A 25,252-nucleotide genomic window follows, 5' to 3' on the forward strand; every position below is an offset into this window, starting at 1 on the left:
ATTAGAGCTACCGTTCGATCCAGCAATTGCACTACTGGGTATTTACCACAAAGATACAAATGTAGGGACCCGAAGGGGTACATGTACCCCAATGTTTATAGCAGCAATGTCCACAATAGCCAAACTGTGGAAAGAGCCAAGATGCCCATCGACAGATGAATGGATAAAGAAGATGTGGTATATATACACAATGGAATATTATGCAGCCATCAAAAGGAATGAGATCTTGCCATTTGCAACGACGTGGATGGAACTGGAGGGTGTTATGCTGAGTGAAATAAGTCAATCAGAGAAAGACATGTATCACATGACCTCACTGATATGAGGAATTCTTAATCTCAGGAAACAAACTGAGTGTTACTGGAGTGGTTGGGGGTGGGAGGGATGGGGTGGCTGGGTGATAGACATTGGGGAGGGTATGTGCTACGGTGAGCGCTGTGAATTGTGCAAGACTGTTGAATCACAGATCTGTACTTCTGAAACAAATAACGCAACATATTTTAAGAAAAAAGGAAAAGAAGAAGATAACAGGAGAGGAAGAAAAGGGGAGTATGTCAGAGGGGGAGACGAACCATGAGAGATGATGGACTCTGAAAAACAAACTGAGGGTTTAGAGGGTAGGGGGGTGGGGGGATGGGTTAGCCTGGTGATGGGTATTGAGGAGGGCACGTTCTGCATGGAGCACTGGGTGTTATGAACAAACAATGAATCATGGAACACTGCATCAAAAACTAATGATGTAATATATGGTGATTAACATAACAATAAAAAAATTAAAAAAAAAAAGATCTCTCAACTGAATAGGGGATGATCTTAACAGGCTAAGCCTAATTGACATTTGGAGCTGAAACTAAATGTTCCCCGTATAATCACTTCTTTCAAATATCATTGTATCTTTTCTGTATTCTTTGGCAGTCCTAAATTCTGGGTTTTTTTCCTTTGGATGAGGGTTTGGGGACTGGGAATTGCCTTCATTTCTACATTTCTAGGTTTGCAGCAGTACTAGAATAAACTCTTATGTACTAATCTTTGAACTCTTTAAAAAGTGAGGTACATGACAGTCTTTATGTGGAAGTAATTAAATTCCTGTGATCCAAAGGAACTGTATTCTAGTGGTCAACACAGACTATAGCTTCTACAGGAGCCAAACTCTATTCGGGCTTTGAAAAAACATCTTCAACTAAGAGCCGAATACAAAAAAGACTTCACTTTCTTTGGGATTTTCATACCCAAGTGCAAGAATATTTGATTTGGGACTTTTTTTTCTATTTAAAGAATATTCATTTTACTTTTTTAAAGGTTTTATTCAAATTCCAGTTAGTTAACTTGTTAACTAGTTAACAATTTGGTGTACAATATAGTGATTCAACACTTCCATACATCACCTGGTACTGATCACAAATGGACTCCTTAATCTCCATCACCTATTTAATTACTTTGAATTTTGATGTATTTGAACTTGAATTTTCAAGTAAATTTAATCTATAGACTTTATTTTCTACCAAGGAATTTGATACTGGAAGGGGATTCATGTTCAGGTATTGGAAATTTTATTATTGGATTAATTTTAAGTTTCCTGGTGAGTTATATGAGGCATTGTGTTTGAACAGAATGCAGGATTGAGGAAAATAGGCAGACAGATTTCAGTTGTCTACAGTAGTCTTGGAATTAGTTTAGTTGATCCTCTACTTCAGTGAAGAAACATCTATACTGTCATCAGCAACCTAAGGAGTATCCTCCATGAAGGAGTGATTGGTATGGGGGAGAGCTTTATGAAGGTAGAATCAGATGACCTTAATGGGCTGCCAATCTCCTTCCCCAAGGAGACATCCATACTATTTTAACCATATATTAAAGGGTAAGCCAAATGGGTTAAGAGAAACAAGGTCTTGGGAATGTTGATTGGAAAGCATCCTTTATACTGATTAATGTTTCCAAAGGAAGCAACATCAGTGTAATGTTTTGGCTTCTCCCCTCCCATCCTACTTCCTCCTCTCTAAGACAGATGGAGTGAGTGATTAGATTGATGAGATAGGGAGAGGAACTGGGACGCTCAGTCCCTTCTTTGCTCTCTTTTTGGGTTCTATCTGCTTTCCGAGAACATGTATTCTTCTCTGCTCATGGCCGTGAGCTAAGCTTAGTGCTTAAGACTTTGCTTGGGGAGGTCTGCAGTTTTCTCATGCTGTTCAAGATTGGGGTACAGTATTATGAAACCTACTGTTGCTTTTCACTTAAACCACTACCTCTATCACCTCTATCACTGAAAAAGTTGATATTTTGAGCTCTCTCTGCCTTGTTGTAGACCCTAGAAAGACTTCTATTTATAAGCTAGATGACCTTATGAAACTACTTAACTTCCTTATTTCCCAGTTTCCCTATGTGTAAAATGGGAGAATACCTGTATTTACTTTTATAGAATTGCTATAGATTGAAAGCGTTAATGGAAAGTGCTTAGGCAAATGCTATGTTAGTGTTTGTTGTTACTCCTTTATCTTATCTATCAATTTGTACATAATTTGGGAGTGGAAATGAAACACTTTTTATTAGGTCTCCCATGAAGTCCAACAATCAGTACTAGATGTACACACAGTGATGTCATGGTTCTAGCTTCATTCTAGTGGTAGAGACAGACAAGTGAATTGATAATTGTAGTACAGCATGTGATGTGTTATAATAAAAACAAGTACCACATGCTATGGGAATTCAGAGATGGGAACAACTGACAATTTAAATATTCCTACAGCTGTACTTAAGACTAATCCAAGACAAATTATGAATTGGAGCCTAATATTTTCAGCCTCAGAGTTAAACTTTCATGTTAGTGATCTTTCCCATTTTTCTGCCACACAATGATCTATATATGCTCTCTCACCACTCCCTGGATGTCCTCCTAGAGTTTCTCCTTCTATTATGCAATTCCAGATTCAATAGCAGGTTGGCACAACAATTGCCTGGGGCACCCATCCATATGAGCTGTCAAACCATCAACTGAGGATTGAAAACATCACTGAATATGTAACAAGGTGAAGAAAATTGAGTTTATCTGAAAAGAAAGGACATAGTGTATCAGATGAGAATTGTAGTTCCAAGCAGCAGAAGCTGGCTCATGATGATTAAGCAGAAAAGGAATTTATTAAAAAGATATTTAGCAGATCACAGAATCATTGAAAGCAAGCTGGAGATGGAATGCTCAGAGCAATGCTCCAAAACCACACTGTAATACTGGTCTGTGAGAAAACTGCAGCTGAGGCCAATGCACAGCAGGTAAAATGATTTGCATCACCGCCACTTGTGCATCACAACCTCATTGCTTCTGCAATTACTCTTGTTGCCTGTACTGATGCCTCTTCTAAACCATCAAAGCAGCTTTGCATCTTCTACAGACACCACAGACCCCAAATGCTGGATATTTCTCCTTTAATCTTGTAACACAACAGCAACAACAACAGAAAAAAAATGGATTCTGTGTAGTTTTTGCTTTTACCACTATTTACTTTCTATCACAGTTTGCAAAGGTTCATCCAGTTGGTGGAGCGCAGGTAACATACCTGAATTCCAGATGCAAGAAGCTGACAAAGCCAGTTCTCTGGCCTGTCCTTTAGGGTAGTATTGGAAAAGTCTTAGGGAACCAGGAAACATGACAAATGTCTAGGATGCTATTAGAGCCTTGGAGGAAGAATGAGACCCTTTAAAGACTTGATTGAATAATGATTGATGCCAATAAATATAAGGCTTTTTCCTTCTTTTTCAAATTGATGGAAAAGTTTTCTTTTTCATTTTTTATTTTACAAGCAAACTTGGAGCCAGAACTCAGAAAAATACTTGCAAGACCAAGCAATTCCACTATGGGTTCCCTTTATTCAACATTCTTCACAAAGTCATCTGCCTTTCCTTTAAGTATTGAATATATATTAAAAGCAAATATTTTTGAAGGTGCATCAAGTTATCAGCTTACCTGGGGCACCCATGTGTCTTGATATTTAAAAATGGTGTTTCATGTTAAAGTTCTCTCCTTGCCCCCACTGAAGTACAGTGTTAAGGGTTCTCGTGTTCAAATAAGATAATAGTCTGATCATCAAATCCTTCTAAAATTAAACTAAATTATCTTTTTATCATCTATTCAATTCTTTCCCTCACCAGATGCCATGACTATACTAGACACTGTGGGCCTTGCTCAAATATATCATTCTATTTGTGCCTCCAGGTATTATAAATTCAGGCTCTGATGACAAAATTGCCTTCAAATCTCAGTTCTTAAATGTCGTAGATAAGATACTTTGATTAAGTTTTCTTCTCTAAAATGAGAAACATCAACACTATCAAGTAAATGCTCAGATTACCTATTATTATTATTAATTAGGCATAAGGGATAAAGGATTTTAATAGAATAATTTGTCTTCTCGTGTAACTTATTTTTATAAGGAGTTTCTGAAACCATATTGCATACCTCTTAGGTATAGGGAGGGGTTCCCTAAGATGATACACATAACAACCCTTGAGAAAGGCAGTCAAATAAGGACTCGTGGTCTAGAAGAGAGGTGGGAATAATCCTCTGTTTCATGGGAAAAAAAGAAGACAAGAAAACTTTCTTGATCCTTCAGAGAAGGGTGACAGTGAGTTAAGAGAGCTGATCTCAGGAACCAAGTAGGGTATATTTGGGTTGAATTTAGCACCAAAAAGTGGAGTTACTTTGAAAGATCATTGATGGAAGCTGGCCTACTGAAAACCTGCAGTGCTAGACCTCATCAGCCAAATTCCTCAGTGACATCTTTTGGTGATGAAAAACCATAGGTACAGAAGCTGCAACAGACTGATTAGAAAGCCAGCCTCTTCTTTGGATGTGGAAATCCAACTGACAAGGATGGCCAACTCTCTTCTCAACTTGCTCTGGGGGGTTGATCTGTTTTTATTTTAATTTGAGGAAACAAAGTGTGTCATCAAACTTATATGATGATTACAATATTTAAAACTGTAATTATGTTTTTACTGTTGTGGCAATTGACCACATGTACCAATATACTTGGAAAGGCCATGGAGAAGACTGTGAAGCTATGATAGGGAAATATATAGCTGTATAAAGCATAAGCATAGGTGATTTCATGTGTCCACATATAATAGCCTCACTCCAGAGTAAGTTCTAGTTGTTATTTATTCTTCCACTGTCTCACAGGGTCCTTTTAAGGGAAGGATTACTGAATGTTTGACCTGGAAGAAACTTGGAAATTGTCCAGTCATTCCATTTGACAGAGAAGTATCCTGAAGGCCAGTGAAGAAGTGAGACCCAACAAAGGTCACACATAGTAAAGAGTAGAAATGAGACTGAAATCATGTCTCTTCTGGTACCACCTGGCTCTGATCAAAAACTATCTAAGGATCTACTCAAAGACAGATCCTTTGCTTTCCCTCTAGGCATCAGGCCAATTTTTTTTATAAGCTCTACTTTTCAAAATGATTACTTTGCAATTTTTAACAGCCATATTAGAAAATAACACAATTCTAATGTTAATTATGATATGAAAAGGGAAAGGGGAATTTGCAAATATTTTACTACATCTATAAACAAACCCAGATATGGGGCTAATATTTTCTTTATTACCATCATCCCCAATCCCAGTTTAAAAATACATGCTGATAAAAAACCTGTCCCAACAAGTCCATTTTTCAGAATCCAACACATGTCTTTGCCTCTCTTTAACATTGGCAATCTGTGGATCCTACTTTGGCTTTGTTCCTAATTACTATACCATTAGCTTGCTCTTCATCTGTTCTTGGCCATTTAGTCTATATAGACTTGTTTTCTTTGCCCTGCTGATTATGAGCTGGGCAGTGGGATAGGAATCCCACTCAGACCCAATAGATAACCCTGTGCTGTATTAATTGTCTCATTTGACCAAACTATTACTAGCCACTCCCTGAAGCATTCCTTTTGAATCCTAATCCATTATTTAATAAAGTTCTTAAATTAACAATCAGGGTTGCATATGGTTTAGGCAAGCAAATCCTATGAGTGAATTCTATTAATCCAATTTTGAGGGCACAGCTTAGACCTGGGGTGCTTCTTGAGAACCCATATCTAGTTTTAAGATTGTATTTGGCAACTTATTTGGAGCAAAATATACTAAATAACTTAGTGTATAGTTTTCTCTGGATACCTCTGTCTGTAAGTGGGCTTTGCATACCACAATAAGTGAGACTGGTTGATAATCCAGCTATATTCAACTAACTAGAAAACACACCCCAGATGGTCTGTCCAGAGGAAAAATGCCTGAGATTCTGACCTATTCCCATTATATTTGAAAAGTTCTAATTAATTCTTAATGGTCTCCATTTCCAACCATTGACTGATTACTATGGAGCAGGACCTCAGAAGAACCCAACACTTGATTTAATGCTCTACTGTTGCTGTCTTGTAACTTAATAATTTAATCCTTGTGTGTTTTGTAAGTGAAGTCCTATGGGACAATTGAGCATATACTTGAGGAAAGGACATATGTGGAAGAAAGGTAAAAAACTTCATATTTAGTACTTTTAATGAAACTGTTTTTCTGCTTTTTGAGCAAGAAATCTTTGTTTCATTGCTGTTCTGAGTGAGAATGGTATATACTGCCAAGTCCCTACTTCACCTTGGCCATTTATATTTATAGATGGCCCTATAACCATCTGTCCTGATTTATATCCTACTCACACATCACCTCAATGACTAAGGTTCACTTTCTCTCACTTATACCAACAGTTATTGAAACTATTTGTTAAAGACTGACACCGTGCCAGACATTGTACCAACCACTTAATCCATATTATACAGTAATCACCATGGCAGCTCTCTGGGATCACTGTTTTCATTATTCCCATTTTACAGATGATGAAATAGAAATGTAGGTTAAGTGACATGTCCAATATCACATAGTAAGTGTTGGAGTCAGGATTTAGACACTGAAAGACTCCAGAATCATAAGTATAAGTGAGAAATATCTAAGAAAATGCTCAGTCCAAGGATGTGATCTGTATATTACATTCTTATTAATCTACTCCATTATTTCATTAGTGGTCTTTGACATTTTATTGATTTATTTTGACTTAAAAATACCTGTCACATAGTACTATTTTGCAGTAAATTCGTGGTCTACTAAAATACATCTTAATGGGGCATTGATGAGGTGATAATAAGCCAATAATCACCTGCCTTCTCCTGTTTCATTTCTTTGAGAGTAAGGAATATTTGAGTAACCTATTGTTCTGCTTAAGGTCCTTGGGTCAAAATTGCACTTTAATTCAATTAATTGTCTGAATTTCCTGATCATTCCTTCTTTCTCTGAGACTCAGTTCAAAAAAAGTACAGTACAGAGAGTAAATTCAAAATCTGTAGAACTCAATTTCTAGAACCTGATTCCAAGAAAGTATGCATGGTCTCCATTCCAATTCTGCAGATATGTGCAAAAACTATTCTCCTCTTTCCAATTTACCCTTTAACTCCAAGAACAATCCAAAGATCCTCCTGCAAGGTTCTCATTCTCCCCTAATTGCCATATTAGTCATTCCAAATCAGAACTTAGATGATATTTCAGTCTGTGAATAGAAGGAGAAAAGTTCACTTTCACTTTCTTCTTCATCTTTCCCCACTGCTAAGTCTAAATCAAAATGTTACCCATTCAATAGAGTTCCAGTATGATCCTATAAGGAGTTGGCAACTGAAGTAGAGAATGTGTAGCTCTTATGATGAATGTTTCCTCTTCTGCTTAGGGCTGTTGTGTTGCTGGCACTTCACTGTCCAGGGTCGAAAGAGTGAGGGGAGGTGCTTTCCCCCTTGCAGTTACTGGAATGGGCGACTCATTAGTCTGCCTCTCCCAGTGATTTGATTAAAAAATTTCATCTTTCTTCCCTTATGATCTTTGATCTGAGAAGTACAAAATGCAACTATTTTTCAGGAGAACAGATTTTCCTATGGACCTATGTTCTGTTCCACGTGAGTTTTCCATAAGAAGATTCTTGACTAACAAGGAGAAGGAATTTGGCTGTGTCAGAAGACTGCAGACAAAGATAAATGACATTGTTCACACACAGGTCACCGGAACATTCATAACTATTGAGTGTGCCCAGGCTGTGCCCTCTCTGGCTGAAAGTATTTCCAAAGAGAGATCATTTTTGCCACCTTATAACTTGTACTGGCCTCTGACAGTTTCTTGAAGTTAGAACAATTTAGTGATACTTTTCATATGAGGGGCTCATCTTCCATTTACACCACTCAAGCTGGACTAGGAAGAGGAAGCTCCAGCCCTGTGCCCAAGAGTCAACTGCCTCTCCTCCCCAGAGAAGAGCCATTTATTTTGAGCTCTCCCATTGTTGCAAGCCATGATTATACTCACTGAAGCTTCTAATACCAGCAGGTTGGGAAGTAAAGGAGATGACCCCTTATAACACACTGGGTTTTACCTCCAGGCCACAGACAGATACTGTTAGTTCTAATGGTCACTATCCTCCATCAGTAGGAGGCTCCTACCATCACAATACACCATCATACTTCGATGTTGAAATATAGGCATAACAACCCACCAATCACATTCTGATCTTTCACACCCACCCCACTCCCCAACACTGAGGCTAAACTTCCACACTCCCTTTTCCCAAAGCCTTCCACCATTCCTCAGGAACACATGACCCTAATTGGCAAAATCCACTCACGCTCAGCATGCCTTGCAAAGGTCCCTCCATCTATTCGTTTTTGTATGAACTTCATTTCCTGTAGCCTACTGAAGATGAGGGTGGCTTTATCTCCTAATAGGAATAGGAGGTAGAATTATTATCTCCCTTTCTCTGTAGGGGTAATTCCGGACCATTCCATTTTTCTTTGAGGAGGACAAAATCCTTCTGTACCATCCTATTGGTCCTTTACCAATGTTGAGACATAATCCCTCATTCAGTAAATATTTTATTTTTATTTTTTAAAGATTTTTATTTATTTGAGAGAGAGCATGAGAGAGAGCACAAGTGAGGGGAGGGGCAGAGGGAGAGAGAGAAGTGGGCTCCCTGTTCAAGACCTGCTGAATAGGGAGCCTGATTTGGGGCTTGTTCCCAGGACCCTGGGATCATGACCTGAGCTAAAGGCAGATGCTGAACTTGACTGAGCCACCCAGGCACCCCTCAGTAAATATGCTTGTTCATTTCCCACCTCAACTTTGACCCTACTCCAGAGAACTTCCAAAACAATACCTGATTTCTACAATTCATTGATCTCTTATTCCTTGAGTTATTTCTTCATCAAATGACCTTCACTCCCATTGCACTTCAACCACCCATTTCCACAATCCCTTTCATATCTGTATCATCTCTAATAGATAATCTACTCAGAAGTCACAAAAGCATTGTTTGCTTTCTTCTACCAGAACTCTTTACTTCTTTCCAGTTGACACACTCAGGCATGTGTCCACCACAGTACATCACTGACTTCACTGATACAGCAATCCATTGTCACATCCAAATTTGATATATCACACCTCCCTGTCTTCAGGTATCTCCTTATCCAGTATATGTTCCATGACACATTATAATAATCATCCTCCTGCAAAAACTCACTTGCACCTCCCTCTTCTCATCCAACCTGTCTGGCAAAACTACACTGCTGGGTAGATCTTAATATTTGTCTTTTCCATGCTTGCATCTGAACAGATGATTATTGCTGCAGAAAAATCACAAAGCCAGGCAGATTAGTGTGGTTATAAATTTATGATCCCAGATTTCAGCTGAGCTTTCAAAAGTGCTTAACATTCTAACTGGGCTGTGCTACTAGGAAAATTCTTATATTTGCTTTAAAATATCATTCATATATTCTCCACTCTCTTCATAACTTCCCCTGTACTCAATTTCACTAACCTTTGAAAACCTTGTCTTGTATCACAAAGATAAAACAGAAACCGTGAAATGGGATCTCCACCTTCCTGCTACCAAATTTATCAAGTTTTCTACATAAAAACCTATTCTCTTTGTCATCTCTCCTGCTTTAAAAGAAGAAGTATCCTTTACCAATATTCAGCTTCCTAGGTCTCTAGGACTCCCATCTCACTTTCTCATGGTCCCCTCTATATCAGTTATATTTCTTCCTCTTATGTTTGAATTATTATCCCTTAGTGGATTCTTTTAATTAGCATCTAAACATGTTCTTGAACCCACCACCCTGATCCCCATCTCCATCCAGCCAATGCTCCCTATTTTCAACTCCTTTTCACAGTTAGCTTCCAGAATCATCTATCTAGGCATCCTTGACTTCTCTGTTTCACTTATACATAGCATCCAATTTAACAGCAAATTACATCAACTGAAGCTTCAAAATATTTCCAGAATGTGACCTCTTCTCACCATGTAAACCAAAACTACCTGGTGCAAGCTGCTGTCATCCATTACCTGATGGCAACAATTGCTCTTCCTGCTTCCTCTACCCTGCCTCCCTGCAGCAGCCTTTGCTGAGAACTCTCCAATGGCTTCCCATCTCGGAGAAAACACCTAAGTCTTGAAAAAAGATTTTCAAAACCTTACTTGATCTGCCCCATCCTACTCCCCTTACCGCTCTGACCTCACCTCCATCCCTTTTCACTTTATATGCTTTACTTCACCTGTCCTCCTGGAATGTGCTCCCATAGGTATTCTCATGATGCACACACTCTCTTTTATTACCTATAGGTCTGTGCACCAACATTACCTTAAGAGAGGACTTCCCTAAACAAAACAGCAACCACCCCTACTCAGTAGTTCCTATTTCCTTTAATGCTTTATTTTTTCCACCAGACATATTGCATATTTAATTATTTATATGCTTATTGTCTATTTCTCCTCTAAAACAGAAGTGCCTTAAGGCATGTTTGTTTTTGTTTTTGATTTTCAATTTACTACTTTAGCCCCGGCACCTAGAACAGTGCCTGGCATGTAGTAGGTCTCAATAACTATCTCCTAAAGAATGTCTTCATCTTGTTATAGCCTCTTAATTTTCATATTCATTCCAAACAGGTTTGCCTCCCTGCCTTCTAAATTTGCTCTTATTAAGGTCTTCAAAGACATTTTTGCCAAGTCCTCATCTAATTTTTTTCCCTAGAGCAGGTTTTAACAGAATAGGTAACCACACTCCTTTCAAATCAGTCTTCATGGTTTCTGTGATATCCTTCTGCATTCCTGGTCTGCAGTCTCATTAATTCTTCCTTTTGCATAGCCCTTAAGTTGTGGAACTCTTCAGGGAACTCTGTTCTCACACTTCACCTTCTCTCCAGGTGACCTCACTTTCTCTCATGGCTTTATAAATGTCACCTACTGCTCATGGTCCCAAACTTATTCTCTTGCCCAGTATTTTCTTCTGATCTTTAGGCCTTTAGTGTTTCCACTAAAAGTTTCAACATGATATGTGAAAAACTAAATGCCAAACTTACTTATCCTTGAATATTACTCAGAAAATTATGTCATTACTTAACTCACAAAACTGGAAGTCCCTTCCCTTTCTCTCATTTCCTACATTTAATCCATGACCAAGTCCTGTCCATTCAGCCATCACACCATACCTTGTATCTGTTGCCTTCTTTTCATCTCCTTTGTCATTCCTACACCACCATTGTTTCCACCTAGAACATTGCAACAATCATCTACATGGTCTTTCTACCTCTACTTGTCTCCTTTTTTTAATAGTAAATCTGGCAATTTTATTTTGTTTTATTGATTTAATGCAATTTTAATAAAAAACAATAGAATACCAATGGAATTTTACTTTAGAACTTGAAAAGTTCCTCCTAAGATTTATCTACAAAAATGAATGCTTATGTATAACAAAGAAATTTTGGAAACAGACTAATAAGGTAGATTTACAAACATAATATGAAACTACAGTAATTAATACAGGTTGTTAATGGCAAAATATAATAAATTAAGCAGTCAAAAAACAAAATATAGTATATCACAAATATGGCATTTCATTTTTTTTAAATTGGAAGTAAAACTATATATATTTTATTATGTCCAATTAGCCAACATATAATACATCATTAGTTTTCAATGTAGTGTTCAACAATTCATTAGTTGCATATAACCCAGTGCTCATCACCACACATGCCCTCCTTAATACCCATCACCCCGATACCCCATCCCCCAACCCCCTCCCTGCTCTGTTCTCTACAGTCTCTAAAGGTCTGGTATGATCATGTTACTTTCTTGCTTAAAACACTTGAAGCAAAGGTGCCTGGGTGGCTCAGTCATTAAGTGTCTGCCTTCCACTCAGGTCATGATCCCAGGTTCCTGGGATCGAGCCCCACATCGGGCTCCCTGCTCTGCGGGAAGCCTGATTCTCCCTCTCCCACTCCCTCTGCTGTGTTCCCTCTCTCGCTGTGTCTCTCTCTGTCAAATAAAGAAAATATTAAAAAAAATAAAAAACACTTGAAGCAACCCTCATCACTAGTATACTATGTGAAAATGCCCAGCACTGGACTTAGCTCACAAGGGTGTGTCAAATCTGATCCTACAAAAGTGTCTAATAAGATAGGTCTTCTCTGACACTATGTCCACACTACCTTGCAACCCCCCACCGCTTTAATCTCACTACTCTTTAATATGATTTATTTTCTTTCTTCTTACCACCCAACACCATGTATTTTATTGTTTTTTCCTTGTTTTTGTTTATTTTCTGTCTCCCTCAACTAGAATGTAAGTTTAAAGAGAATAAGGAATTTGCTTTGTTTGTTGTTGTGTCCCTGGTCAGTAAGGGGCTAGCAATTGGCACATAACACATAAATAATGTGTTAAATGCATGAATAATGAAGCACTAGGTTGAATAGAAATCCATTCTTTAACTAAGGCGCTCTGGTTAGGATGATTATTTAACAATTCTTTAATACTATCCTTTCCTGACTGGAAAATACCACCTAACTATCCTCTCTCAATTTTTAGGACCAACTACCCTGCCCTTTTCCAAATTTTATAATGGGAGAAACTGCAGCCTCTCCCACCCAGTGTCCCTGGCGAATATGACCAAAGGCATGGGCCATGCCTACTTCAGAGGCTCTCTGAGAGCCGCCATAGGCAGCTGTCTAGTATCTCAGTAGGGCCTCACTTTGGGCATGGCCGACTCCAACCCAAAGGATCACTAGCTCATTTCCAAATGTGCTGTTTATGAGGAGTGATCCAAATAACCACAACACAAGAGGCCGCACGCTGGCTCCATTCAGCTGTGACACTGCCCAAAAGCTACTGCAGGTTTCACTAAAGTACAGAGGAAATATCAGACTTCCTTTGCATTATCAGACACACATTTTACATGGCTTCTTTATTGGGTTTTATATCTTGAGGGGGGTCTTAATAGGATGAAAGGGAGGCTTGCTAGGTGCAAATGAGTGCCATTCAACTATTTAAAGGCATATTTAATTAAACTGGATTCATTGCCTGCATGGGGCAAGTTAAATGAAAACTAAATAGATGGAGTATGATTACATATTATTAAGAAGAGAGACAGCTCTAGAGACCAAATTCTTTTAACACAACATTAAGCTGAGCTCATTTCATATGCACAGTTTAGCACCAGTCTATAAGGAGAACGTGTTTTGAGAAAATCAGCAGAATGGTTATGAGCTCTAAACAGCTTTTAATAAAATGCAATGTTTCAGGGAAGGAGCAGCTTCTAAACTTCACTTAAATATGCTAATTAAAGAAAATGAAGTTTCCCACTGATTCCAGGTTCTCTTTGTTTTCCATTTTTTATGCTCATCTCATCCACGCTACTTTCTACTTTATTTTATAAACTCCCAGACACGCCCCAAAATCCTTATTAAAAAGATTTCAGGACTTGCTGAGAGTTGGGGGAAAAAAAAAACCTGAGTCTGGCAAATTGATGACTTTAATTGGCTATCTGGATCTGATTGACCATAGACTAAAGCTTCTAGCTGGTATCTAGACTATTTTGACCAAAAAGGACCCATCAAGTTTGGCAATAATAATAAAAAATAGTTGTAATCTGTTGAGTCTTTTGAGTAAGGCAGGTACTTTCCAGACATCACCTAACTGGATGCCTACCATCACCCTAGAAGGTAGGTACTGATATCCACAAAGATGGGAAGGTCAAGGGAAATAGTCTGTGGTGTTGCTGGTATTCAAACTCGGGTCTGGCTAACTCCAAAACCTCTACTTACTCACTGACAACACCTGCCCTGATCCCATCCAGGGTGTTACAAACCTGGAGGAGGGAGTGATATTTAAAAAGTACATAAAATGGTCAACATAACTTTATATTACAAAATAGGAAAAATAACCTGCAATGACTTTCAAAGTAAACCACTTTAAGGAAAGTTTTACAAAGTGTTCTTGGTTGCTGGTCCATAGGTTAAAAAAAGATTCTGAGAAACATTGATCTGATTTACTCATGAGTTGTCTTTTGACTTTGTCTCACCATTCCTGGCTCTTCTGAGTGCAACACCTTGGTGTAACTTCATGGAATCAGATCTCCCCCACTTTCCATCCCTGTGGCCTAAGCTGTGTCTACCCTACCCTTTAGTTCCATGAATTTGTACACATCCTTGTTCTGGTCAACAGAGCCCCAAATTGGCTCATTCCAAGAAATGAGCATCAGCCTTCATACTTTTGGCTCAAACTATTGAAAAGAGATACTGTCTAAGGTTGCCAAGTCAGTAAAATATATGTCTGGCATTGCTGGTGGTTCTCTTGCCATCATGAGAGAGAGCCTGCCTGAAGATGAAGACAGACCCAGAAATGGAAAGGCACAGCATCCTGATGACATTGTTAGAAAACCTATGTCCAGCAATGTATAAATTTGAACACTTATACATGGACTTTCCAAGTTCACAAACCAACCAATTCCATTTTGTTAGTGAGCAAATCTGAGTTGTTTTCTCTATCACTAGCATCTGAAAAAGTACACCCTCCTCATCCCTTCCAATTTTATAGTTGTAGAACCTAAAGCTCAGAGACGGAGAATGATTTCCTCAAAATTTTTACTACTAGTTAGTAATATATCTAAGCCTGGAATCTAGGGCCCCTTCCTCCCAAGTCAGTTTTGTCTCCCTAGATCATTCATTCTTAAAGTATGATTACCAGATCAGTAGTATCAGCATCATCTGCAACTTGTTAAAAATGCAGATTCTCTAGCCCCATTCCATAACTACGGAATCAGAAACTAAGGGTAGGACAGAGCAATCTGTGTTTTAAATAGTCCTTCAGGTGACTCAGATACCTGCTCAAGTTTGAGGACCACTTCTCTAGATCAATGTTTTTCAAATTTTTGAAGTGGCAGAAACATTTTCTGTAAACAGAATATTGCCTAAAAGTTCAATATAAATACAGGTAAGTGAAGTCATTTTGCTTGAAATGGAGATGAGGAGACTAGAGATCTATTTGTTCCTGAAGACATATGGCAGCACCTGAGAACATTTCCAGGGACACTCTAGGACCCCATGAGATACAATTTGGATAAGGATTGGTGACATGCTATGTTAACGAGCAACCACCCCAATTCACATCACATTAAGATACTTTCCCACTAATATTTATGCTCAAATTTTCTATAATCCCTGAAGCTCTGTTTTAGGGTTAGCTACTCACAACTATCTACATAAAAAAAGGGGACTTTTGAATATTTACAAAATCAGAAGGGGAAGCTGGGATTAGGGAGGGCAAAGTAACAGAGATCTGCCTTGGGAGGTCCCAGTTCCTGGCAGAGCTGTCCTCCAAATATGCATGTGGATGTAGGAAGAGAAAAGGCAGCAGCTCTTTTAAAAAAAGAGCTCCAGACCTGAAACTTTTGTGCCTGGAAATGGCATAGGAAGCTATGAATATTTCCCTTAAATATGTATTGCTCTATATGTTAAAAATTCAGTCGGGCTACTTTAGACAAATTTATGAAAAATTGGAATGTGTCATGAAACCTAGTTTGCTTTGCCTTATGTTCACCTAGGCTTGCCTGGGGGGAATTGTCTTCTACACAGAAAACTGTGTCTAAACTACCCATGCACACTGCAGCCTCATACACTTTGTGTTCTACCTTCCCAGGTAGAGGACAGGGCAGTGTTCAAAAGAAGGAACCCATTGTTGGGGAAAGATTTGGGGTCAAGGAGATTTTTACAACCCTTCTAGGAACACTGGTAATTGCTTCAGTGTCTTGGCAATGGCTAGTTATTATCCCTGAAATACTCTGTGACCTTCAACTCAGCCCATTTCCAAAAATTCTTAATATTATTATGTAATTTCAGGGATCACTAATAAGTTTAACTACCTCCCTATATAACTATCCCTGTCTCCCTGTCTTGTCTTCTCTGACATTCTTTATAATATGTTCCCACTGACTCTTGTGCATGGCTGTTAAAATGTCCATCATATTTTAATACTAACAATAACATTTTTATAATAATAGATAATACATTTTACACTTATTATTATTAAGTATATATCTTTCCACTTTGTGGTGAAAGTAGAAGCCATAGTGTTTTATCTGTGTATCTCAAGAGCCAGGCACAGCATCTGTCATACCGTGGGGGCTCAAAAATACCTTTTCTAAAGAAAATAAATCCCTTACTAGGCCTACTCTCCCAGGGTCAGCTATGGAGCTTACTATCTTGAGAACTTAATAACAGCTGCCATGAATTGAATGCTTAATACAAGCCAGGCCCAGTGTCTAGTAGTTTCAGATGAGAAAACTGAGGCTCAGAGACATTATGAACTTTTTTGAGATCAAGTCGCTGGTAGAGCAAGGACTTAATCCTAGTCTTGTTTGATTGCAAAACCTTTGCTCTTATCATTCTCTCTATCTTTCCCTCTCTTTTATTCACTCATTCATTTAACCCATGCTTAAGGAGAGCCTCCTGGGCCACCTGGGTGGCTCAGTCGTTAAGCGTCTGCCTTCGGCTCAGGTCGTGATCCCAGGGTCCTGGAATCGAGCCCCACATCGGGCTCCCTGCTCAGCAGGGAGCTTGCTTCTCCCTCTCCCACTCTCCCTGCTTATGCTCTCTCTCTCTGTCAAAAAAATAAAAAAAATCTTTTAAAAAAATTAAAAAAAAAAAGGAAAGCCTCCTTTACTTCAGCAGCATGGCAGGCTATGTGGACATTCCAAGGGGCTGTTGTCAAGGGTCCCTGACTTCCCTAATCTCACAGAATGGTGGAGAGAAAGCCTCCCCCCGCCCCCAGCAACAAGCAAACAAACAGTATGATAAGGGGCTCTTGTCTTAGATTAAGTATTACTTTTCTTTGAAATAATACAAACCTCTGAGTACATAAGCAGGGATATCATAAAGAGATTGCCTGTGTTTCACTATATTCCCCTACAGAAACAAAGCCCATTCCTTTACAACATCCTCAGACTTGGAGGAAGATCAAATTAAGCAGGTTATCTTGGTACTGTTCATTATCCCAGGCTGCTCGCCTATCCCTTGCTCTAATTGCTAGCTTTCCTGGGCAGAAATATTTCCAAGCTGCATGCTCTGCACTTTCTCCTCCTTTTTAATATCATCAGATTTGAAATAGACATACGCTGCAGCACAGTTGCTGGAAATATTATAGAAGCCCAGTAGGAGATATTTGCATATTTATGAAAATAGTTTACCTTCTGCTATGACAATAACAAATGTTCACAATCTCAGCAGTTTGTTCACTTTGTCCAAGGAAAGAGCTAGGAGTATATTAGCAATTTAAGAATAACTTCTAGGGGATGGTTACAATATGATTTTCTTTTCTTAAAGTTATCATTCTAAGAGGTTTGGGGGGGGGTATAATTGCTCATGCAGACATAACCTTCTGGCCATGAGAAGCATGGGAACTTTTGGAATCCTCCCCAAAATTTGCTAAGAATTTAGGTCAGACCTTGCCAAACTTCATCTAACCCATCTATACTCTTAGTTCATATTCAACAAATATAATTTTTGTTGATTTTTTTGGTAATTACTTAGGAGTGAACTGTCAGTCTCATGAGTAATTTTTAGCTTCTAAAAATCTTCCTGAAGACATTGAGCAAAGGAGGATGTAAATCTGATTCACCAATAGCTCACGCATAGCCTTTTTCTAGGAAGAGAATCAAGATCCCCAAAGAAGTATTTTAAAACTGGAAGATGATAATTACAGTGTTTTTAATGACATTAAGTCTCTGTCAGCCAACATTTGTATTATACTATCTTCAGCTATACCACCAGTTTACCGTAATTTTGAGATGGCCTAAAAGCAATGATCACCATGTGGAACAGGATGAATGATATATTAGAAAGAGCAAAGGTTTTGAAGTTAGACACAAATCCCCACTCTCTTACTTTCTTGCAGTGGTCTTCAGGAAAAATCTTAACCTTTTTGAGCCTCAGTTTCATCAGCTGTAAAATCAGGATGGTCTCACCCATTTTGTATGGTTCTATAGGTTTAAAATTACAGAGAAATTGGGGATAGTTCTCAGCACAAAATGCTCCCAAAATGTTAGTAGGTGTTGAATAACCTTACCTCTTATGCGGTAACCATACTCTTAGAGTATGTATCCCACTTTTTACAATATTTGTGTTATAGTTATTGTATAGTTTCAATGCTGCTACTAATTGCATTTGTTTCCTGTGGCCACTGTGACAAATTACCATGAACTTAGTGGCTTTCAACAGTAGGAATTTATTGTCTTAGAGCTCTGGAGGCCAGAATCTAAAATCAAGATGTTGGCAGCACTTGGCTTTCTCTGAAGGCTCTAGAAGATAATCTTTCCTTGCCTTTTCCAGTTTCTACTGGCTCCATGGGTTCCTTGGCTAGTGACTGCATAACCCCAACCTCTGTATTCATATGGCCTTCTTCTCTGTGTTTCTTCCTGCTGTAAGGTGTTATAAGGACATTTGCCATTGGACTTAAGGTACACCTAAATAATCCAATGACATCACTCGATTGAGATATTTAACCTACTTACATCTGCCAAGACCCTTTCTCCAAATAAGGCATATTCACAGGTTCTGGTGATTAAGGCATGGGTATATCTTTGTGGGGACCACCATTCAGTCCACTACTAAGATATATTTTGAAACTACAGTGAACCGGCTTGAGAAGATATATTCCTTTAGTAGCACAGAATGATAAGTTAAAAATTTTAAGTAAACTAAGACCTGAATGGATGCATAAAAGTTAATGGTATAATGGAATTTAGGTAAGAATTGTCCTAGCTCGTAATAAGCTTGGGTGAAAGGACTTTTACCAGACCTTGATTGTAACAGCTATGTAAAATATTCCATTTTCTGAGTACAGATATGATTATTTTAATATTGACATCCAAGTCTGACTAGTTCTGAACTTTTGCCCTGCTTATCTGCAGTGAGCACAGTCTTCCTAGAACTACCCTGACTCAAATATTTCTGTAAATCCCCAAGTAAGAGTAGGACATGGCAGTGAGTTGATTAACAAGTGATCTTACACATTTTAAAGACTTGTTAGTTAAGCAGGAAATTAGAACCCCCTTGAGACTAATTTTAAGAGGGATATTCCAAGGCAACTAGCAGCTGGACTTCATAAATATTGGCTTCCACTTTAGTTCTTGGGAAACCCACTACTGCATCTAACATTTGTGAATGTTATAGTATTGGAGAATGCCACCTGTTTTGTCCTCATCATTGCCCTTTTGTAGTAAAAAGAGAAAAGCATCATTGTATTTGAATAAGGCAGAAGAATGATGCATCACCTGTATAATCCATAGCTGGGTCCTCAGTTAGATGACCCAAGCTCCCAGGGGTTGCAGCAATTCAGTGTTTACCAGACCAGACATTGGTAATAAGGTTCTGGTATCAACTAACACACTTTTTTCAGACTCACTAATGGCCTCCAACTTCTCCCTTGAATCTTATCTTCTGGAGTTCATTTCTGTTGCAACACTGAAGACACTTGGAACATCTAAGGATAATAAGCTGGGCCTTCATGGTCAATCTTGGTATGGGAGAAAAAGTATGAACCTTGGAATCAGAGGACCTAGATTAGAATCCTAATCTACCATTTACTAGTTTTGCTTTCTTAAACAAGTTGCTTGGATTTTATTTTTTTTATTTGGACCACCATTAAGTTGAAAAAAATACTACTTACTGAAAGCATTGCAGGAAAGATTAAATGAGAATTGAAAATTTGGAGCTTTATCATAATAAGAATTCATTACCTTATAATTTAGTTTAAACTTTAATAATTTATATAGATTAACTTTCCATGGCATCTTTAACTCAGAGCATCTTTGTTACTAGACTACCTCTTTGGCTTGTTGTCTCTTCATCTTGTGATTCTCTGGCCTGCCGTAAACTTTGTTCCCTGATAAGTTACATGATGGGTGCTGAAGATTTAGATGAAAATACAGTCATTTTCAGAAATATCTCTTTAAATAAATACACAAAATCCATATTCTTACCATTCATTTGCCTTTAAAAATAAACCAATATAGATAGAACTTACTGACACAGTTAAATGCTAGTTTGAGATCACTCAACTCATTTGCATGGATGACCTCTACTTGAACTCATTTATCTGGAAATAAAAGTTTAGTGCACTACTAATTCAACTTAGAAAGTAATTGGAAGACTTCAGCAAATGAGGAAAATTCTAATTTTATAGGGACTGGGAACTTAATTCAAATGAAAAAAGTTTCATTGATGACATGAGTTAATCGTGCAGTTAACATGAAATAACCTTACCTAGCATTATGAAGACTCAAAGCGTCAGTTTGCAGGTATCAATGATTAAATGATCTGTAACAGAAAATCACATTTCTTGAATTTTCTCCATGTTGTATAGTAAAAGAGACAGTCAATGGTCACTAGGGAGTCTAATACTTCCCATGATATCATATAGTAGAACCCCATTATAACCCCCAAATCTAGGCATAAAGGTACAGTTTCTTCAGATTCCAAGATACCATATTTCCTCTTTTGTGGGATCTTCATCTTCTACCTCTAAATGTTGTCAATCTCAGGGCTCAGTCCTAGACTTTCTTATAATACACCTGTTTGGAGACTTCATCCATTTCTCTGGCTATTAATACCATTCACATGCTACTGATGTCCAAATACTCCACCTCTCCAAGGTTGAAACATGTATCAACCTACCTACTTAACATTACCACTTGGATGCCTCAAATTCATATCAAAAGTAACATGTTCAAGATTAAATCCTCTCTCAGTTTGGGTTCCCTAGAAGCAGAGCCTCAGACAGGGATTCTCAAGCGATTTATTGTATTGATATTGTTTTAGTGATAGTCAAATGACTTATTTAGTGAGTGCCCTCAGGGAAAGTGGGTAGGAAAACAGGAGAGGACTGAGGAAAACAGCTCAGTGAGACCAGCTCCAGCATGGTCCCACGCTCCAACATGGTCCCACTGGGAAACTCTGGAGTACAAATTGTACACTAAGGTGTTTTCACCTTGAGGCAAGGATGCTGGCTTTTTATAACCACATGTCAGGTTTCTGGATCATCACAAGTGGGATATTGGAGGACATAAATTTCTGAGTACTGCAGTTACTGTTTAACTTGTGAAAATTCTCCAGAGAAGGTAGTAGCTGTGAGAAACTAGCAGCTAACACTCATGGCAGCTGGGAAATGGGTATATCTACCAGTGAAGCAGGTAATAGCAGGGCACCAATAGCATCCAGTAAAGATTCTTAATTGACCCTCTCCTCAATGTGTGGCCTAAGTTCTACCTACAGCTTATATCTGAAATCCACCCACATCTCAGCCAATTCCGCTTCTACCTAGGCCAAGGTGACATCATATCTTACCTACACTGGTAAAATGCTTCCAGCAGGTGCTCCTATGTCAACCTTAACTCACCAGCATACATTTTCCTCACAGAAGCCAGGGTCATTTTCTTTCTTTGTTGTTGGTGGTGGTGTTATTGTTTTTAATACAAATCTGATCACCTTCAAATCCTTTAATAGCTTCTTATTGCCTTTATAATTAATTTCAAACTCAAGACCAAGATCTAAAAGGTACTTCAGAATTAAACTTCTGTTTACAATGCCAACTTTACCCCAGAGGCCTCTTTTTTCTGTTTTTGATGCTGCCCTTTGGTCCATGCCTAGATTATTAAAAGCTTCTGTCTCGTGGCCTTCTTTCTTACTGTTTTCTCAGGTGAGAATGCTCTTTCAGATTTCTTTGGTTGGCTCCTCCTCACCACTCAGGCCTCAGATTCAAGGACACTTGTCTGAGAGAGGCCTCTCCTGACCTGCTTAGCTCATTGACAGCACAGATCACAATCTGCAAGGTTATTTTTTCTCTAAAATCCTAACTATTGAATGAGCCAGATTTGGGTATATGAAAGCAGAAAACAACTTTCTATTAACCTTGATTCTTTGACTCATTATCTTCCACAATGGATAATCCTATAGCTTCTATTCCACTCAGATATTAAAATTCCAATCCAGTGAAGCATCTACACTTTAGTTTCTTTGACTTATGCTATTTGAAGCTTTTTAGCTCTCCCAGCTTGGGCCTGTTTCAGGCTAGAAAGACTGCATTGGACAAAGAGGGCAAGATCAGCTTCTTTACTATTCCCCTTAGCTTTCATTTCCTTCCTCTTCCCTCAGGTGTAGGCTCCCTGAAACTTCAGAATTGGAACAAAGACAGAGCTAGGTGAGATATAAAAGGACTTAATTCACTTGAGTCATTGTAACCTGGCATGAGGCCTTCTATGTGTTGTAGGCCTGACTGCTAATTCTTTCTCAAGTTCAGGACTTCCAATCTTCAGTTATCTGACACAGTTAATACCTTAGGTACTGGTTGATTGCACCTTCTTCAACTCCTGGCTTCTTACAGCCTACTCCCCCAAACAACCATCTTGGGGTCATCTCACTCCTTTGAGTAATCCCCTTTTGAGATAACATGATATACAGATCCCTTTTGCAGAGAATATATATGGAGTAGGGACAATAATTCAGCTTTGTACTGCCAAAGCAAAGGTACACAGGATGGTCTCAGTCCATTCAGGATGCTATAACAAAAATATCATCAACTGGATGGCTTAAAAACACCAAACATTTATTTTTCACAGATTTGGAAGCTGGGAAGTCCAAGATCATGGTGCTGGCCAATTTGGTATCTGGTGAGAGACTTCTTCCTCATTGATGGCTGCCTACTCAGTGTATCCTCACATGACAGAAGGGGCAAGGGAGCTCTCTGGGAACTCTTTTACAAGGGCATTAATCCCATTCATGAGGGCTCTTTCCTCATGACCCAATTATCTCCCGAGGGCTTTACCTCCAAACACCATCACATTGTGGGTTAGGTTTCAATATATGAATTTGAGGGTGTAGGCACATTTAGACCATAGCAAATACTTTCCAATGAAACCTCCTACCAAAGGTTACTCAAAGGTTGCCTGAAGACTTCCAGCCATGAGTGGTAAGATGTTAGACCCTAGGTCTCCCAGACTTCTCTTTCTGAGGATTAAACTTTCTGAGGATGAAATAATCTTTTCCCTTATAGCCTGAGCTACTTGCTGACAACACCCTGTCCATCACTCTTTACTTCCAGGCCTCTCTTGCTTTCTGCTCTTTATAATCAAGAGGTGAGTGTTGGCAATAGATGGCAGAATTAATTTTATCCAATCCTCTTGTACAGGCAACCTCAAGGATCTAACACTTTGATTTAGAATTTGGAGTATATTACACTATTCTCAGCTTTAGGACCTCACTTAAAACTCCAAGATGGTGAGAGCCCCATTTAATACCCTTTTAAAATTTTCCCCTTTTTCTGTAACTCTCACTAGCATATACACCATGAGAGCTGGGATCTTGTTCATCTGGTTCTTTGATGAATTTCCAGTTCTTAGCCGAGTTCCTGGCCCATAATCAGTGCTTAGTATTTGTTGAGTAAATTAACTTTGCTATGTATACATACTTTTTTTTTTTTTTTGCTTAGTTCCTTTCTCTATAAAATTTGTTTAAAACTTAACTTTCAGAGTGAGGGAGACAAGAGAAAAAAATATGTGGCATATAGAGAAAAGAGAAGGGGACTGATATTTAGATTATAATCTTTATTTAGGATTTGAAGGGTCTCAGAAACCAGTCAGTATTAGGGATTTACAGCCTCCCACAGTTACCCCCTGGGACTTTTGTTTAAAATGTAGTATTTAAACTGTTAAGTACTTTTTTTTCTACCCCAATTCTTGGTAAATTCTTTCCAAGTCATTCATCTCCTCACCTGCTCTCCCCAGAGGAGCTGTTCAACATAAAATTGTCTATATAGTTCTACAAGGTAAGAGGCCCTTGCACTCACCAGGCAGGTATAGGTCTTACCAACGTTGTCCTACTTCAGCTACTCTTGCCTCCCCCTGGGGGTTCAGAGAGCCACAATAATAGCTCTGTCCTTTTTTTTTTTTAAGATTTTATTTATTCATTTGCGAGAGAGACAGAGAGAGAACAAGCAGGGGGAGAGGCAGAGGGAGAGGGAGAAGCAGACTCCCTGCTCAGCAAGGAGCCTGATGCGGGACTTGATCCCAGGACCCTGGGATCATGACCTGAGCCAAAGGCAGATGCCTAACCATCTGAGCCACCCAGGCGCCCAATAGTTCTGTCTTTACATGAGGCAGAAAAAAAGAGAACTAACTGGAAAAATGTCTCTGTTATTGGGGGACTAGTACATCCTACTTATTATAAGGATTATTATCATAATAATATGTTAGCAGGCCATCCTGCCAGAATCTTCTATGTAGTGAAAGTAGTGAACTTCCTCTCATCACTACTTTCCTTTGTCAACACATATTGTTTCTCCAACTAATTAATGTGTATTTTCATGGTCAGAGTGAAAAGTAAGTTTTGCAACAAAACAAAACCAGAGGAAGGGTGCCTGTCCAGAAGAACTGAGGATTCTACTCTGGAAGTTCAGCCACCTGATGAGAAGACATCTAGCTTCCTTGAGGGGCTCCTTATGTGTCAGTAATGATTTTGTCAGGGTCAGTACAAGTGAAAATGCTGTGATTGGATGCTTGGAAAAAGGTCAAGAGGAAAATGTATATGGACAATTTAATAAATTTAACACACACACACACACACACACACACACACACACACACACACACACACGACACACATTGTCCTTATCTTACAGAAGATAAGGACAAAGCCCAGCTCTGAATTTTTTTCCCCAAGTTTCTCCAGAACTAGTGAAAAGAAAAAGAGGAATGAGGAGAAAATTATTCCAAAAAGGAATGAGGGGAAAGTTATTTCAAAAGACGTCTGTGGAGACTGTCACATTTATTATCAACGTAAGTGAATATTGGGCCTTTTTGGGGGACTGGCAAGATCTGAAA

General features: G+C 38.7%; 1 protein-coding gene across 3 annotated transcripts in view; it reads right to left on the minus strand.

Annotated features, from left to right (window-relative positions):
• HNMT (histamine N-methyltransferase) overlaps positions 1-25,252 on the minus strand; it is a 156,239-nt gene that overhangs the window by 42,288 nt on the left and 88,699 nt on the right. The window contains exon 8 of one of the 3 annotated variants that reach the window (XM_073884487.1): positions 20,659-20,696. The exons of the other annotated variants lie outside the window; for them this stretch is intronic. Coding sequence (XP_073740588.1) covers positions 20,681-20,696 — 16 coding nt within the window. The 3' untranslated portion in view covers positions 20,659-20,680. Of the gene's footprint in view, positions 1-20,658; positions 20,697-25,252 lie in introns of those variants that run through there. 3 annotated transcript variants of the gene reach the window in all.

This window comes from Callorhinus ursinus, unplaced genomic scaffold, assembly GCF_003265705.2.
Source record: "Callorhinus ursinus isolate GAN/ISIS: 27379988/994484 unplaced genomic scaffold, GSC_fseal_2.0 scaffold2, whole genome shotgun sequence".
In the NCBI taxonomy this organism is placed as follows: Eukaryota; Metazoa; Chordata; class Mammalia; order Carnivora; family Otariidae; genus Callorhinus; species Callorhinus ursinus.